The sequence below is a fragment of the Chiloscyllium plagiosum genome, unplaced genomic scaffold (genome assembly GCF_037043375.1).
Source record: "Chiloscyllium plagiosum isolate Xiang-an unplaced genomic scaffold, Cpla_swu_hap1 HiC_scaffold_22, whole genome shotgun sequence".
NCBI classification, from domain to species: Eukaryota; Metazoa; Chordata; class Chondrichthyes; order Orectolobiformes; family Hemiscylliidae; genus Chiloscyllium; species Chiloscyllium plagiosum.
The window spans coordinates 65,369,703-65,384,518 of record NW_028270160.1 but is presented as its reverse complement, the minus strand read 5'-3'; the positions used below and the strand labels follow the sequence as shown (position 1 = coordinate 65,384,518).

At 44.1% G+C, this 14,816-nt stretch overlaps 1 protein-coding gene across 2 annotated transcripts in view; it reads left to right on the top strand.

Annotated features, from left to right (window-relative positions):
- dna2 (DNA replication helicase/nuclease 2) overlaps positions 1-14,376 on the top strand; it is a 130,552-nt gene extending 116,176 nt beyond the window's left edge. The window contains exons 21-22 of one of the 2 annotated variants that reach the window (XM_043712247.2): positions 11,304-11,450; positions 12,948-14,376. In XM_043712247.2, the coding sequence (XP_043568182.2) occupies positions 11,304-11,450; positions 12,948-13,013 (213 nt within the window). In that variant the 3' untranslated portion in view covers positions 13,014-14,376. Of the gene's footprint in view, positions 1-11,303; positions 11,727-12,947 lie in introns of those variants that run through there. The other variant, XM_087999146.1, reaches the window with a different exon arrangement.
- Positions 14,377-14,816: the final 440 nt, after the last annotated feature.

The window sequence follows — 14,816 nt, the reverse complement described above, 5'->3', positions numbered from 1 at the left end:
TTAAACTAGAAAGAGTGCAAAGAAGATTTATGAGGATGTTACCAGGACTAATAGGTCTGAGTTATAGGGAGAGGTTAGCCGGAATAGGACTTTACTCCTTGAAATGTAGGAGAATGAGGAGTGACCTTATTGAGGTGTATAAAATCATAAGGGGCATAGATAGGATGGAGTCGTCTTCCCAGGGTTGGGGAATTGAAAACTACAGGGCATAGGTTTAAGGTGAGAGGTGAAAGGTTTAAGAAGGACCTGAGGGGCAACTTCTTCACGCAGAGAGTGGTGTGCATATGGAATGGGCTGCCAGAGAAAGTGGTTGAGGCAGGTACATAGCAACATTCCAAAAACATTTGGATAGGTAAATGCATGGGAAGGGTTTAGTGGGATATGGACCAAATGCGGGCAATTGGAACTAGCTGAGTGGGCCCATGGTCAGCATGGACCAATTTGGACCTGTTTCCATGCAGTATTACTCTGACTCTCTCAGATTAAAAATCGGACTCCACTTTGAATATACCTAATGGCCTAGGCTTGGTAACCCTCTGCACTAAAGAATTCCACAGGTTCATCATGTTTTGAGAGAAGAAGTTCTGCCTCACCTTTGCTTTAAGTGTCCAACCCTTTTTTTCTTCTAGGAATATGACCTCTTGTTCTAGATTCTCCAACACGGAGAAACAACCTGTCTACCCATTCAAGTCCTTTTAAGAGTCCTGTGTATTTTGTTAAGGTCAACTCCCAGTCTTCCAAATTCCAATGGGCTCAACCTACTCACCATCTCCTTGTAAGACGGTCCCTCCCTAAACCAGTATCAGCCTAGTGAACCTTCTCCAGATTGCGTCCAATGCCTTCATATCTTTCTCTGGATAAGAGATCCAAAACTGTCCACAGTATGGTCTGATTCAGGACTAAACCCTGCTGTTCTAGCTTTCTATAGTCTTTCTGCATTTAAGTAATATTTAGTCCCTCTAATCTTTTTGCCAAAGTGCATGACCTCCCACATTATATTCCATCTGCCTAGTTTTTGCCCACTTTCTTGTGTCCTTCTGCAGACTCTGCCGTCCTCGACACTTGCCTTCCCACCTGTCCATCAGTTAAGGAAGATATGGTAGGTTGGAGAAGATACTGGCTATCAATGGCTTTTGCTTATCTTCTTCAACAAATGCCATTGAAACCATTATGACTTTGAGCAGCAGTAGCTAGTAAATTAATATTTTGTGAAAGGAGACATAGAAGAAGAAAACAAACCTCAGTAATTGGGAGTTAATTTTGAAAAGACAATGACAAAAAATGTCAGTAGATTTGTGGAGATGTAAACAGTGACAGAGAAATAGGAACAGCAATAGACCATTCAAACCTGCTCCACTATTCTGATCATCCTGCTCAGTACTCTGTTCTTACTTTTACCCCATACCTTTTGATCTCTTTAGCCCTCTTGAAAACATTGTGTTTTGGCCTTGATTGTATCCTGTGAGAGAAAATTGCGCAGGCTCACCGCTTTCTCCTCTTGTCCCTCCTAAATGGCCTACACTGTATCCTTAGACCATGACCCCCTGGTTCTGGACTCCCTGGTCATTGGGAACATTCTTCCTGTGTTTACCCTGTATAGTCCTCTTATGATTTTATAGGTTTCTGTGAGATCTCCCTATTCATTCTTCTAAACTTCAGTGAATAGTCTGAACCGACCCAATCTCTCTCAATAGATCAGCCTTGACATCCTGGGAATCAGCCTGGTAAAACTGGGCTGCGCTTCCTCCGTTATCAGAGTTATTATCTCTAGTTTATTGCCCGTGCCACGTGCTAGCGAGACAAGGAATAGGGGAGAGAGAGAGAGAGAGAGAAGTTGAACACGGGAACCAGAGGGGTACCTGATGCTCTTCGGGTGGGTTAAAAATATTTCAGCAGGGGATGGGAAACTAAACTGTAGTTAGAGTATAGAGGAGGTTGAGAGTAGTGAGGTCAGTAAGGTTTCAAGGTCACAAGAGGACATCAGCAAGCAGTGGGCCCCAAAACAGATCCTTGTGGCACACCACTGGTAAGTGAGCTCCAAGATGAACATTTCCCATCAACCACCACCCTCTATCTTCTTTTAGCTAGCCAATTTCCGATCCAAATGGCAAATCATCTTCAATCCGGAAACTCCGTATTTTGTGTAATAGCCTACTGTGTGGAAGCTTATCAAATGCCTTACTGAAGTCCATATGCGTCACATCAGCCACTTTACTTTCAACCACCTGTTTTGTCATCTTCTCGAAGTACTCAATACGATTTGCGAGGCACGACCTACTCTTCACAAAACCGTGTTGACTATCCCTAATCAAATTATTTGTTTCCAGATGATGATAAATCCTGTCTCTCTCAACCTTTTCTACCACCTTACCCACAACCGAAGTAAGGCTCACTGGCCTATACCAGAGCTGTCCTGACTCCCATTCTTAAACAAGGGAACAATATTTGCTATCCTCCGGTCTTCTGGCACTACTCCTTGTTGATAATGATAACATAAACATCAAAGCCAAAGACTCTGCAATCTCCTCCCTTGCTTCCCAGAGAATCTGATGATAAGTCCCATCCGGCCCAGGGGTCTTATCTATTTTCAGATCTTCCAAAATTGCTAAAACCACCTCCTTGTCAACCTCAATCCCAAAGAATCTTGTAACCTGTATCTCCATATTCTCACTAACATTGCCCTTTTCCAATGCGAATATTGACGAGAAGTATTCATTTAAGCACTTCCCCTATGTCCTCAGATTCCACACACTACTTTCTACTACTATCTTTGATTGGCCCTAATCTTACTCTAGCCATTCTTTTATTTCTGATATATCTAGGATTTTCCTTGATCCTATCCACCAGCAACGTCTCGTGCCCCCTCCTGGCTCCTCTTAGCCCTCTCTTTAGATCTTTTCTGGCTAACTTATAACTCTCCAGCCCGTATCTGAGCCTCCACACCTCATCCTTATATAAGCTGCCCTCTTCCTCTTGACAAGAGCTTCAACTTCTTTAGTAAACCATGGCTCCCTCTCTTGACGACTACCTCCCTGCCTGATGGGTATATACTTATCAAGGACACGCAGAAGCTGTTCCTTGAATGAGCTCCACATTAAGTGTGTCCATCCCCTGCAGTTTTCTTCCCCATCCTATGCATCCTAAGCCTTGCTTAATCGCATCATAATTGCCTTTCCCCCCAGTTATACCTCTTTCCCTGCGGTATATACCTATCCCTGCTCATTGCTATTGTAAACATATGGTCACTATCGCCAAGTGCTCACCTACTTCCAAACCTAACACCTGGCTGGGTTCATTCCCCGATACCAAATCCAATATGGCATCGCCCCTTGTTGGCCTGTCTAAATACTGTGTCAGAAAACACTTCTGCACACATTGAACAAAAACTGACCCACCTGAAGTACTTGAACTATAGTAAGGCTAATGGCTAAAGTAAGATTAGGGCCAATCAAGGAAAGTAATGGGAAGATGTGGGTGGAGTCAGAGGAGATAGGGAAAGCGCTAATTGAATATTTTTCGTCATTATAACCCTGGAAAAAGGCAATGCTGTAAAAGAGAGTACTGAGAAAAAAGCTACTAGACTAGATTGGATTGAGGTTCACAAAGAGGATGTGTTAGAAATTCTGGAAAGTGTAAAATAGATAAATCCACTGGTCTGGATGGGATTTATCCTAGGATTCTCCGGGAAGCCAGGGAGGAGATTGCAGAGCCTTTGGCTTTGATCTTTATGTCATCATTGTGTACAGGAATAGTACCAAAAGACTGGAGAAAAGCAAATGTTGTTCCCTTGTTCAAGAAGGGGAAAAGAGACACCCTGGTAATTATAGTCCAGTGAGCCTTACTTCGGTTGTGGGCAGTGTTGGAAAAGGTTATAAGACAGAGGATTTATAATCGTCGAGAGGGGAATAAGTTGATTAGGGATAGTCAACATTGTTTTGCGAAGGGTAGCTCGTTGCTCACAAACCTTATTGAGTTCTTTGCGAAGGTGTATAAACAGGTGGATGAGGGAAAAGCCATTAATGTGGTGTATATGGATTTCAGTAAAGTGTTTGATAAGGTTCGCCATGGTAGGCGACTATACAAAATAAGGAGTCATGGGATTGAGGGCGATTTAGTGGTTTGGATCAGAAATTGGCCTGCTGAAAGGAGACAGTGTTGATGGGAAATGTTCATCCTGGAGTTCAGTTACTGATGGTGTACCGCAAGGATCTGTTTGTCACTTTTATGAACGACCTAGATGAGGGCGTAGAAGGATGGGTTAGTAAATTTGTGGACGACGCTAAGGTCAGTGTACTTGTGGATAGTGCTGAAGGATGTTGTAGATTACAGAGGGACATATATAAGCTGCAGAGGTGGGCTGAGAGGTAGCAAATACAATTTAATGCAGAACAGTGTGAAGTGATTCACTTTGGAAGGAGCAACAGGAATGCAGAGTACTGGACTAATGGTAAGATTCTTGGCAGTGTAGAGAGATCTGTGTCCATGGATAGGGTAAATAGGCAAAGTCTTTTCCCTAGGATTGGGGAGTCCAGAACTAAAGGGCATAGGTTTAGGTGAGAGGGGAAAGATATAAAAGAGACCTAAGTAGGGCAACTTTTTCACAGAGGGTGGTACGGGTATGGAATGAGCTGCCAAAGGAAGTGGTGGAGGCTGGTACAATTGCAACATTTAAGAGGCATTTGGATGGGTATATGAATCGGAAGGGTTTGGAGGGATATGGGCCGTGTGCTGGCAGGTGGAACTAGATTGGATTGGGATATCTGGTCGGCATGGATGGGTTGGACCGAAGGGTCTGTTTCCATGCTGTACATCACTATGACTCTATAACAGAAATCCATCAAAGCTGCCACCCAGGTTAGAACATAAAACATAGAAAAGTACAGCACAGAACAGGCCCTTTGGCCCATGATGGTGTGCCAAGGTTTAATCCTAATGTAAAATATAATAACTAAACCTACACACCCCTCAACTCACTGCTATCCATATGCATGTCCAGCAGTCGCTTAAATGTCCCCAATGACTCTGCTTCCACCACCACAGCTGGCAATGCATTCCATGCATTCACAACTGTCTGCGTAAAGAACCTACCTCTGACGTCTCCTTTATACCTTCCTCCTAGTATCTTCAAACTATGACTCCTCGTACCAGTCAATCCTGCCCTGGGGAAACGTCTCTGGCTATTGACTCTATCTATTCCATTCATTATTTTGTACACCTCGATCAGGCCTCCTCTCTTCCTCTTTCTCTCCAAAGAGAAAAGTCCCAGCTTAGTCAACCTTTCTTCATAAGGCATGCCCTCCAGACCAGGCAGCATCCTGGTAAACCTTCTTTGCACCCTCTCCAAAGCCTCTGTATCTTTCTTACAGTAGGGCAATGAGAACTGGACACCATATTCCAAATGTGGTCTCACCAGGGACTTGTAGAGCTGTAGCAAAACCTCGCGGCTCTTAAACTCGAATCCCCTGTTAATGAAAGCCAAAGTACCATATGCTTTCTTAACAACCCTATCCATTTGGGTGGCATGTTTGAGGGATCTATGTACTTGAACACCCAGATCCCTCTGTTCCTCCACACTGCCAAGAATCCTGTCTTTAATCCTATATTCAGCATTCAAGTTCGACCTTCCAAAATGCATCACTTCGCATTTATCCAGGTTGGCCTCCATCTGCCATTTCTCAGCCCAGCTCTGCATCCTGTCTGTCGTGCTGCAGCCTGCAGTAGCCCTCGATACTATCAGCGACACCTTCAACCTTTGTGTCATCTGCAAATTTACTAACACACCCCTCAACCTCCTCATCCAAGTCAGTTATAAAAACTGCAAAGATTGGAGGCCCAAGAACAGAGCCCTGTGGGACACCACTCAATACTGACTTCCAGGCAGAATACTTTCCAACTACAACCACTCTCTGCCTTCTGTCAGCCAGCTAATTCTGAATCCAGATAGCCAAATCTCCTTGTATCCCATACTTCCTGACTTTATGAATGAGCCTACCACAGGGAACCTTATCAAATGCCTTGCTGAAGTCCATATACAGAGCTGAAAATGTGTTGCTGGAAAAGCGCAGCAGGCCAGGCAGCATCCAAGGAACAGGAGAATCGACGTTTCGGGCATAAGCCCTTCTTCAGGAATGAGGAAAGTGTGCCCAGCAGGATAAAAGGTAGGGAGGAGGGACTTGGGGGAGGGGCGTTGGAAATGCGATAGGTGGAAGGAGGTCAAGGTGAGGGTGATAGGCTGGATATATTTCCCTCCCCTCCCCTATCAGCGTTCCGAAAAGACCACTCCCTCCGTGACTCCCTCGTCAGGTCCACAGCCCCCACCAACCCAACCTCCACTCCCGGCACCTTCCCCTGCAACCGCAAGAAATGCAAGACTTGCGCCCACACCTCCCCCCTTACTTCCCTCCAAGGCCCCAAGGGATACTTCCATATCCGCCACAAATTCACCTGCACCTCCACACACATCATCAATTGCATCCGCTGCACCCGATGTGGCCTCCTCTATATTGGGGAGACAGGCCGCCTACTTGCGGAACGGTTCAGAGAACACCTCTGGGACACCCGGACCAACCAACCCAACCACCCCGTGGCTCAACACTTCAACTCCACCAAGGACATGCAGGTCCTTGGACTCCTCCATCGCCAGACCATAGCAACACGATGGTTGGAGGAAGAGCGCCTCACCTTCCGCCTAGGAACCCTCCAACCACAAGGGATGAACTCAGATTTCTTCAGTTTCCTCATTTCCCCTCCCCCCACCTTGTCTCAGTCAAATCCCTCGAACTCAGCACCGCCTTCCTAACCTGCAATCTTCTTCCTGACCTCTCCGCCCCCACCCCACTCCGGCCTATCACCCTCACCTTGACCTTCCTCCACCTATCGCATTTCCAACGCCCCTCCCCCAAGTCCCTCCTCCCTACCTTTTATCTTAGCCTGCTTGGCACACCCTCTTCATTCCTGAAGAAGGGCTTATGCCCGAAACGTCGATTCTCCTGTTCCTTCGATGCTGCCTGACCTGCTGCGCTTTTCCAGCAACACATTTTCAGCTCTGATCTCCAGCATCTGCAGTCCTCACTTTCTCCTTGAAGTCCATATACACCACATCCAGTGCTCGACCTTCGTCGACCTGTCTTGACACCACCTCAAAGATTTGTGAAGCATGACCTACCCCTCTCAAAGCCATGCTGACTGCCTTTAATCATACTATGCTTTGCCAAATATTCATAAATCCTATCCCTCAGAATTCTTTCCAAAACTTTGCTGACCACAGATGTAAGACTGACTGGTCTGTAATTACCAGGGATTTTCCTATTACCCCTCTTGAAAGGAGGAACAACATTCACCTCTTTCCAATCCTCCGGTACAACTACCGTAGAGAGTGAGGAGGGAAATATCCTTGCCAGTGGCTTAGCAACCTCCTTTCTTGCTTCCCGCAGCAGCCTAGGATAAATCTGGTCTGGCCTTGGGGACTTATCAACCTTAATGTTTTTCAAAGTTTTCAGCACATCAAATTCATCAATCTTGATCTGGTCAGGACTGTATCCCAGCTCCTCAAAGTTTTCATTCACAACAAGGTCCCTTTCCTTGGTAAAAACCAAAGCAAAAAACTCATTTAGGGCTTCTCCTATCTGCTCAGACTCCATGCACAAGTTCCCTCCGCTATCCCTGATCGGCCCTACCTTCTCCATGATCATTCTCTTATTCCTCATGTATGAGTAAAATGCCTTTGGGTTCTCCCTAATCCTTTTTGCCAAGCCTTTTTTGTGCCCCTTCAGTCCATTTCTGAGCTCCTTTCTAGCAAGCCTGTTATCTTCTAAAGCTGTGCTAGATCCTTGCTTTCTCCACCTTCCTTAAGCTGCCTTCTTCCTTTTGACGAGAAGCTCCTCTGTTCTCGTCATCGAAGTTTCTTTAATCTTATCCTTTTTACCTGCCTCAGAGGAACAAATTTGTGCATCACTCGCAACAACTGCTTAAATAGTCTCCACATGTCTACTGTGCCCTTTCTGTGAAACAATTGCTCCCAGTGTGCTTCCCAACTCCTGTCTGATAGCATCATAATTTCCTTTTCCCCAATTAAATATCTTCCCTTGGTAACTGCTCCTTTCACTCTCCAAGGCTATGCTAAATGTGAGGCAGTTGTGACCTGTCCTGGCTTGTTGCCGAGCACCAAATCCAAAATGGCCTCTCCCCTCTTCGGCCTGTCTACATACTGAGTAAGGAAACCCTCCTGAACACACCTGACAATGGCTCCATCCAAACCATCTGCACTTCAGAGGTTCCAGTCGATTTTGGGAAAGTTGAAATCACCCATAACAACAACCCTGCTACTTCTGCATTTTTTCCAGAATCTGCCCGCCTATGAGTTCTTCAATCTCTCTCCTGCTATTAGGTGGTCTATAGTAAACCCCCAATGCTGTGGCTGTTCCCTTGCTGTTCCTAACTTCCACCCATACAAACCTTCCTCAACAACCTTCATTTCTGTAGCTGTGATGCACTCTCTGATTAGCAATGCTGTACCCCCTCCTCTTTTTCCACCCTCCCTGTTCTTTTTAAACGTTCTAAACCCTGGAACATCAAGACTGAGACCCACGTCTCGGTTATGGCCACAACATCATAGCACCAAGTACTGATCCATGCTCTAAGTTTGTCACTCTTATTTTGGACATTCCTTGCATTAAAGCAGACACACTTTAACCGATCCCTTTGTTTCAACGCGTGAGAAACCTTCCTGATAGATTCAGTACATCCTGTCACTGCCCCATCTGCAACTGTCCCCGTCTCAGACATGTGGTTCTGATTCCCACCCCCCTGCCAAACAAGCCTAAACCCTCCCGACTCACACGAGCAAATCTCCCACCCGGGATGTTTGTACCCCTACAGTTCAGGTGCAACCCGTCCTTCATGTACAGATCCCACCTTCCCCAGAAGGTATCCCAATGGTCCAGGGTATCTGAAGCCCTCCCTCCCATACCAGCCTCGCAGCCACGTGTGAAGCTGCACTCACTGCCTGTTCCTCATCTCACTATCTCATGGCACTGGTAGCAAACCTGAGATCACTACTCTACATGTCCTGCTCTTCAGCTTCCAACCTAACTCTCTGTAGTCACTTTTCAGATCCTCAATACCTTTCCTCGCTATATCATTGGTGCCAATATGTACCACGATTTCTGGCTGCTCACCCTCCCCCTTCAGAATCTTGTAAACCTGATCAGTGACATCCCAGACCCTGGCACCGGGGAGGCAACATACCTTCCAGGAGTCCCATTTCTGACCACACAATCTCCTGTCAATCCATCTAACTATTGAATCCCCTACCACTAGTGCTTTTCTATTTTCCCCCCTTCCCTTCTGAACCTCAGTGCTAGAGACCTGACAACTGTGGCTTTCCCCTGGTAGGCTGTCCCACCAGCAGTATCCAAAATGGTATACTTATTGCTGAGGGGAACGGCCACAGGGGATCCCTGCTCTGACAGTCTGTTCCCTTTCTTCCCCCTGACAGTAACCCAGCTGTCCTTATCCTGTGTCTGGGGAGTGACCACCTCCCTGTACAGCCTCTCAATTTCCCCCTCAGCCTCCTGGATGATCCGTAGTTCATCCAGCTCCAGTTCCCTAACTTGGTTTTCGAGGAGCTGGAGTTGGGTGTATTTCGCACTGATGTAGTCGGCAGAGACATGTGAAGTGTCTCTCATCTGCCACATTCTGCAGGAGGAACATGCAACTGCCCTAACATCCATATCCCGCTACGCTGAAAGCCCGCACAGGACTAAACAAAGGAAGGGAAAGAAAAAAAACCTGAAAACTTACCTAGTTTACAGACTCTTAGTAAGGTTAGAGGAGGTGGGTGGGCGGTTGGCCCTACAGTGTAGGGACTTGGGTTTAGAGCTCACCCACTTAAAAACTTCCCAGCAGTCCTTTGCTCCTCCCTCGTATCGCTCGGCAAAATGTTGATAGGGTTGTTTAGAAGACAAAAACAGTATGTTAGCTTTTATTAGTAGTGAAATTGAGTTTTGGAATCATGAGGTCATGTTGCAGCTGTACAAAACTCTGGTGCGGCCACACTTGGAGTATTATGTGCAGTTCTGGTCACTGCATTATCGGAAGAAGGTGGAAGCTTTGGAAAAGGTTCAGAGGAGATTTACTAGGATGTTGCCTGGTGAGGAGGGAAGGTCTTATGAGGAAAGGCTCAGTGACTTGAGGCTGTTTTTGTTAGAAGGTTGAGAGTTGACTTAATTGAGACATAGAGGATTGGAGGGTTAAATTGGGTGGACAGTGAGTCTTTTTCCGAGGATGATGATGGATAGCCATGAGGGGGCACAGTTTCAAACTGAGGGCTGATAGATATAGGACAGATGTCAGGGTAGTTTCCTTACACAGAGTAGTAGGGGCGTGGATCGCACTTCCTGCAACAGTTGTAAACGCGCCAATTTCACAGGTATTTAAATGGTCAGTGGATAGGCATATGGACAAGAATGGAATAGTGTAGGTTAGATGGGCTTCAGATTGGTTTCACAGGGCAGCGCAACATCAAGGGCCGAAGAACCTGTACTGCACTGTTATGATCTATGTTCTAATCAGAACATCCATCCTCCAATAACAGCATGGTGGCTCAGTTATTAGCACTGCTGTTTCTCAGTTTCTCAGGGACCCAGGTTTGATTCCACCCTTGGGCGACTGTGCAAACTCCACACACATTCTCCCCATGTCTGCGTGGGTTTCCTCTGGGTGCTCTGGTTTCTTCCCACAGATGTGCAGTTTAGGTGGGTTGGCCATGCTAAGGGTGCACAGTGGGTAGGGTGGTTCTGGTTGGGATGCTGTTCAGACGGTCAGTGTGGACTTGATGGGCCAAATGGCCTGCTTCCACACTGTAGAGATTCTATGTTTTAAAAGAGAATATTCCAGGAGTGGTCTCACCAAGGCCCTGTACATTTGCAACAAGACATATTTGGTTCTCTATTCAAAACTGAGCAGTGTTAGCTGCTGGATGGAATTAAGGGTTGCACTTAAAAAAAAAAACTCATTTTCATTGCCCTATCAAACTGATGTAACATTTCATTTTTGCAACCAGGGCTAGAATTTGAAAGTGCTCAGGGCATATAACCCAACAGAAGGTGATGCATGATCAGCAGAAGAGTGGAATGTATGTGGCTTTGGATTTCTTTACAAATTTGAACAAGATATTAGTCTGATAATTCAAATATATAGTTGGGAATGAAACACAAACCCTGAAATTGCTTGACTTGCGAGCATCTCTGTGGTATCGCTACATCAAAACATGATAATAACTGCACTGGATTTTCTTTTGACAGCTTGGAGAGTTACTGAAGGACTGGCGAAGACTCAATGTAGCACTGACTCGCCCCAAGCACAAATTGATAATGGTGGGCTGTATATCGACACTGTGCCAATATGCTCCTTTTCAAAAATTACTTGATGACTTGAAGACTGAACAAATGATATCCTTTACAAGTGGTAATACATTTATCGAATAAAGGGTATATAAAGTCACAGATGAAGCAGTAGGAACTGAACTGAGGTATAACTCATGCTAATGAGATGGAATCACCTATTTCTGACAGTAAGAATGTCTGTGTAATCCCGTGTGCAGTTTAATTCCCTAGCTCATGGGGTCCTTAAACATTAATCAGCAATTTCAACCAGATAAGAAATAGAAAATAAAACAAATTTCTGGAGAAACTTAGCATGTTAGGCATAGTCAAAAGACTGGACGTGAAATGTTAACTTTGTTTTCTGACCACAGATGCTGCCAGACCTGCTGAGTTTCTTCAATTTGTATTTGTTTTTGTTTCAGATCCTTAGTATCCACAGTGCTTTATTAAAATAATACAATTTATTGGTACGTGAAATAAAATGCTATGTCTGTTCATGGGAGGTGCAGATATCTCCTAGATATCTGTTTGTGTCTTTCTCTGCTCCAGTGGAAACAACTCCTGTTTCTCTCTATCTAGCTATCCTTTAATCTTTGCTGTTGTCCTGGTGAATCTGCACTACATTGTGTATCATTTTAGTACATTTTCTGTGTTACAGCATTTAAAACTGTACTGTCCTCGAACTGGTCAAACCATTGACTTGTACAGACCTTTTGTTCTTTGTCCCATTCATACATTATAAAATGTTGGTGGCTTTTAGGAGCTCATTTTCATTTTCATGGAGTTGTGTAACTGGACCCATAACTTACACTTTGTTTCTCCAATATTTTCTGCATCTTCCTATACTTTGTTTTTCCTTTCCGAATGTACCAGTCCTCACCTGTGTTATATTGGAGTTGCCACATGCCTGCATTGTCTGGGACAGATGAGACTAGACATTGATCTGTCCCAGGGATGGGCGTAAGTATTGGGCTGTGCTGTGCATGGGTTTGAGAGTAACAGCCTTTCCCCTTCCCCAAACAAGTCTGAGTATGGTAGTTCTTAATGTGAAATGTTGACTGAGGTTACTTTTTGCAGAGTTCCCACGTTTTCGTTCAATAAGAAATTCCTGACATAAATTACAACCCCAAACCTCCATCTTACTGACAATGCTCTGGACTGATAGTGCCTCCTTGATGGATTGTTGATGCATGTGTATAAAATTGTGCAGACAAGCCTGGGCACCCTTCCAGCTATTGACTATCTTCATGCACAAGTAACCTTAGTCATTGTTGGTTACTGATTTCACCTCGTTAAAAACAGAACTGCAGATGCTATAAATCAGAAACAGAAGTTGCTGGGAAACCTCAGGGCTGGCAGCATCTGTGAAGAAACTGCTTTTCTACAGTTCTGGCGAAGGGTCACCCCCGTACCCAAAACGTTAACTCTGATTTCTCTTCACAAATGCTGCCTGGCCTGCTGAGGTTTTCCAGCAACTTCTGGTTTTGATTTCATCTCCTAGCTAGGTGATTCTGTCTACTTGAATCTCTGTACAACACAGAACTTTTCCTTAACTAGCTTCACATCATTGACCTACCTGCTGCAGCACATACTGTCATTGTTTCAAAGTGTGTGCATCTGTCTTCCTGAAAAATATGAATGTCGGGAGAACTGCTGTTTAGTGTTACATATCTATGATAGGAATATACTTGCATCTCAACTGAACCTCTACCTACCTCCTGGATAAGCACTGCTACTGTAGTCTGACCTATGCCTGTCATTCAGGTGGATCTACTTGTCTCTAAAAATGAGCCAAAACTAATTAATCAGAAATTCTCTCATTGTTTAGTTAGTTGTGAATAGATTTGAATTCCTTCAACTTGACTGGAATAGTAAAAACTGAAATCACTACCAGGTACGCAATTTAAAATTAAGTGGACACAAGCTGAAAATGTTGCACCAACAAGCATCCCACTACCCAAACGGAATTGTAACACTGAAACACCCAAATTGTATTAATGTATGTACTGCATCACATCATATTTGTGTAATACCCAATCTGTATATTGTTGGAACATGGCAACATTTCTTAAACCATGCAATAATACATAATAACATGCCCTTCAGTCCCATAAGAACACTGAAAGATCTGAAATGTTTCTGACATCCTTTTGGCTACTGCCAAGATGAGGAGGGATCTTGGTTGTTAACTCCAAAGCTTAAAGGAGATTATAAAGTGAGTGTAGATATATGTCAGTGTAGGTTAGTCAATATATATCCAAACTGAACATCTATTTACCTTTTTGTGGCTTTAATGTGCACAACTTAACCATCTTGTTTCTCATTTATTACAGTGCCTCTGTGTCTAGTGGGCATACAAGGTGAATTAGATCCTTACCATATAATGGGGTTGGGTGCAGGGATGGAGTAGGAATGGAGAGCTGTATGTTCACTGCAGTGTAGAAGATTCTGTGGTACACCAGAATGGGTAGTCCTGTGTTTAGTGTTACATATCTATGATAGGAATATACTTGCATCTCAACTGAACCTCTACCTACCTCCTGGATAAGCACTGCTACTGTAGTCTGACCTATGCCTGTCATTCAGGTGGATCTACTTGTCTCTAAAAATGAGCTAATTAATCAGAAATTCTCTCATTGTTTAGTTAGTTGTGAATAGATTTGAATTCCTTCAACTTGACTGGAATAGTAAAAACTGAAATCACTACCAGGTACGCAATTTAAAATTAAGTGGACACAAGCTGAAAATGTTGCACCAACAAGCATCCCACTACCCAAACGGAATTGTAACACTGAAACACCCAAAGCACTTTTGGTCTGATCGAATGCTATTTCTCATACCTTGGGCTACTGCTTATATCATTTAAGATTGTTGAGATTTCCTAGATCAGTTCAGAATTGATTACGATTTGTGGAATTCCCAGCTTCTGAACCTGATGTATACCTATTTTAATACATAATTGTAGCTGCACAATTTCAATAAAGTTTATAAAAATTAACCAAAACTGACATTTTCATTTTTACATTGAAACACCCTGATTTTGTTTTGTGACTGAAAAGGGGAACCTTTAGTTTCTTAGTTTTTCGGTAGCAGTTGTTGCTGGGTCTGTTACTGTTGTATATCTCTCCTTGCTACATGGAGTACTCTTGATGTTTTTCCACCTGGGCTGGAGTTGTGCGACCATCTGTTTTCTGAATTTGCCTTTTCTCAAGGTTTTGTTTATGGCTGTTATTATATTGGAACAGTTAATTAGTAATAGTTACTGAATCTATTATTCTATTAAGTTTTCCAAAAGCATTACACTCGCACCCTCAGCCACTTATTCGGATATCACAATAATAGAGTAAACCTCCAGTATTTCATGTATACAATTTTTGCCAGTTTGTCAAGTGCTGGTTTGCTGTACACAGAAGTCACTCTGTTACTACACTG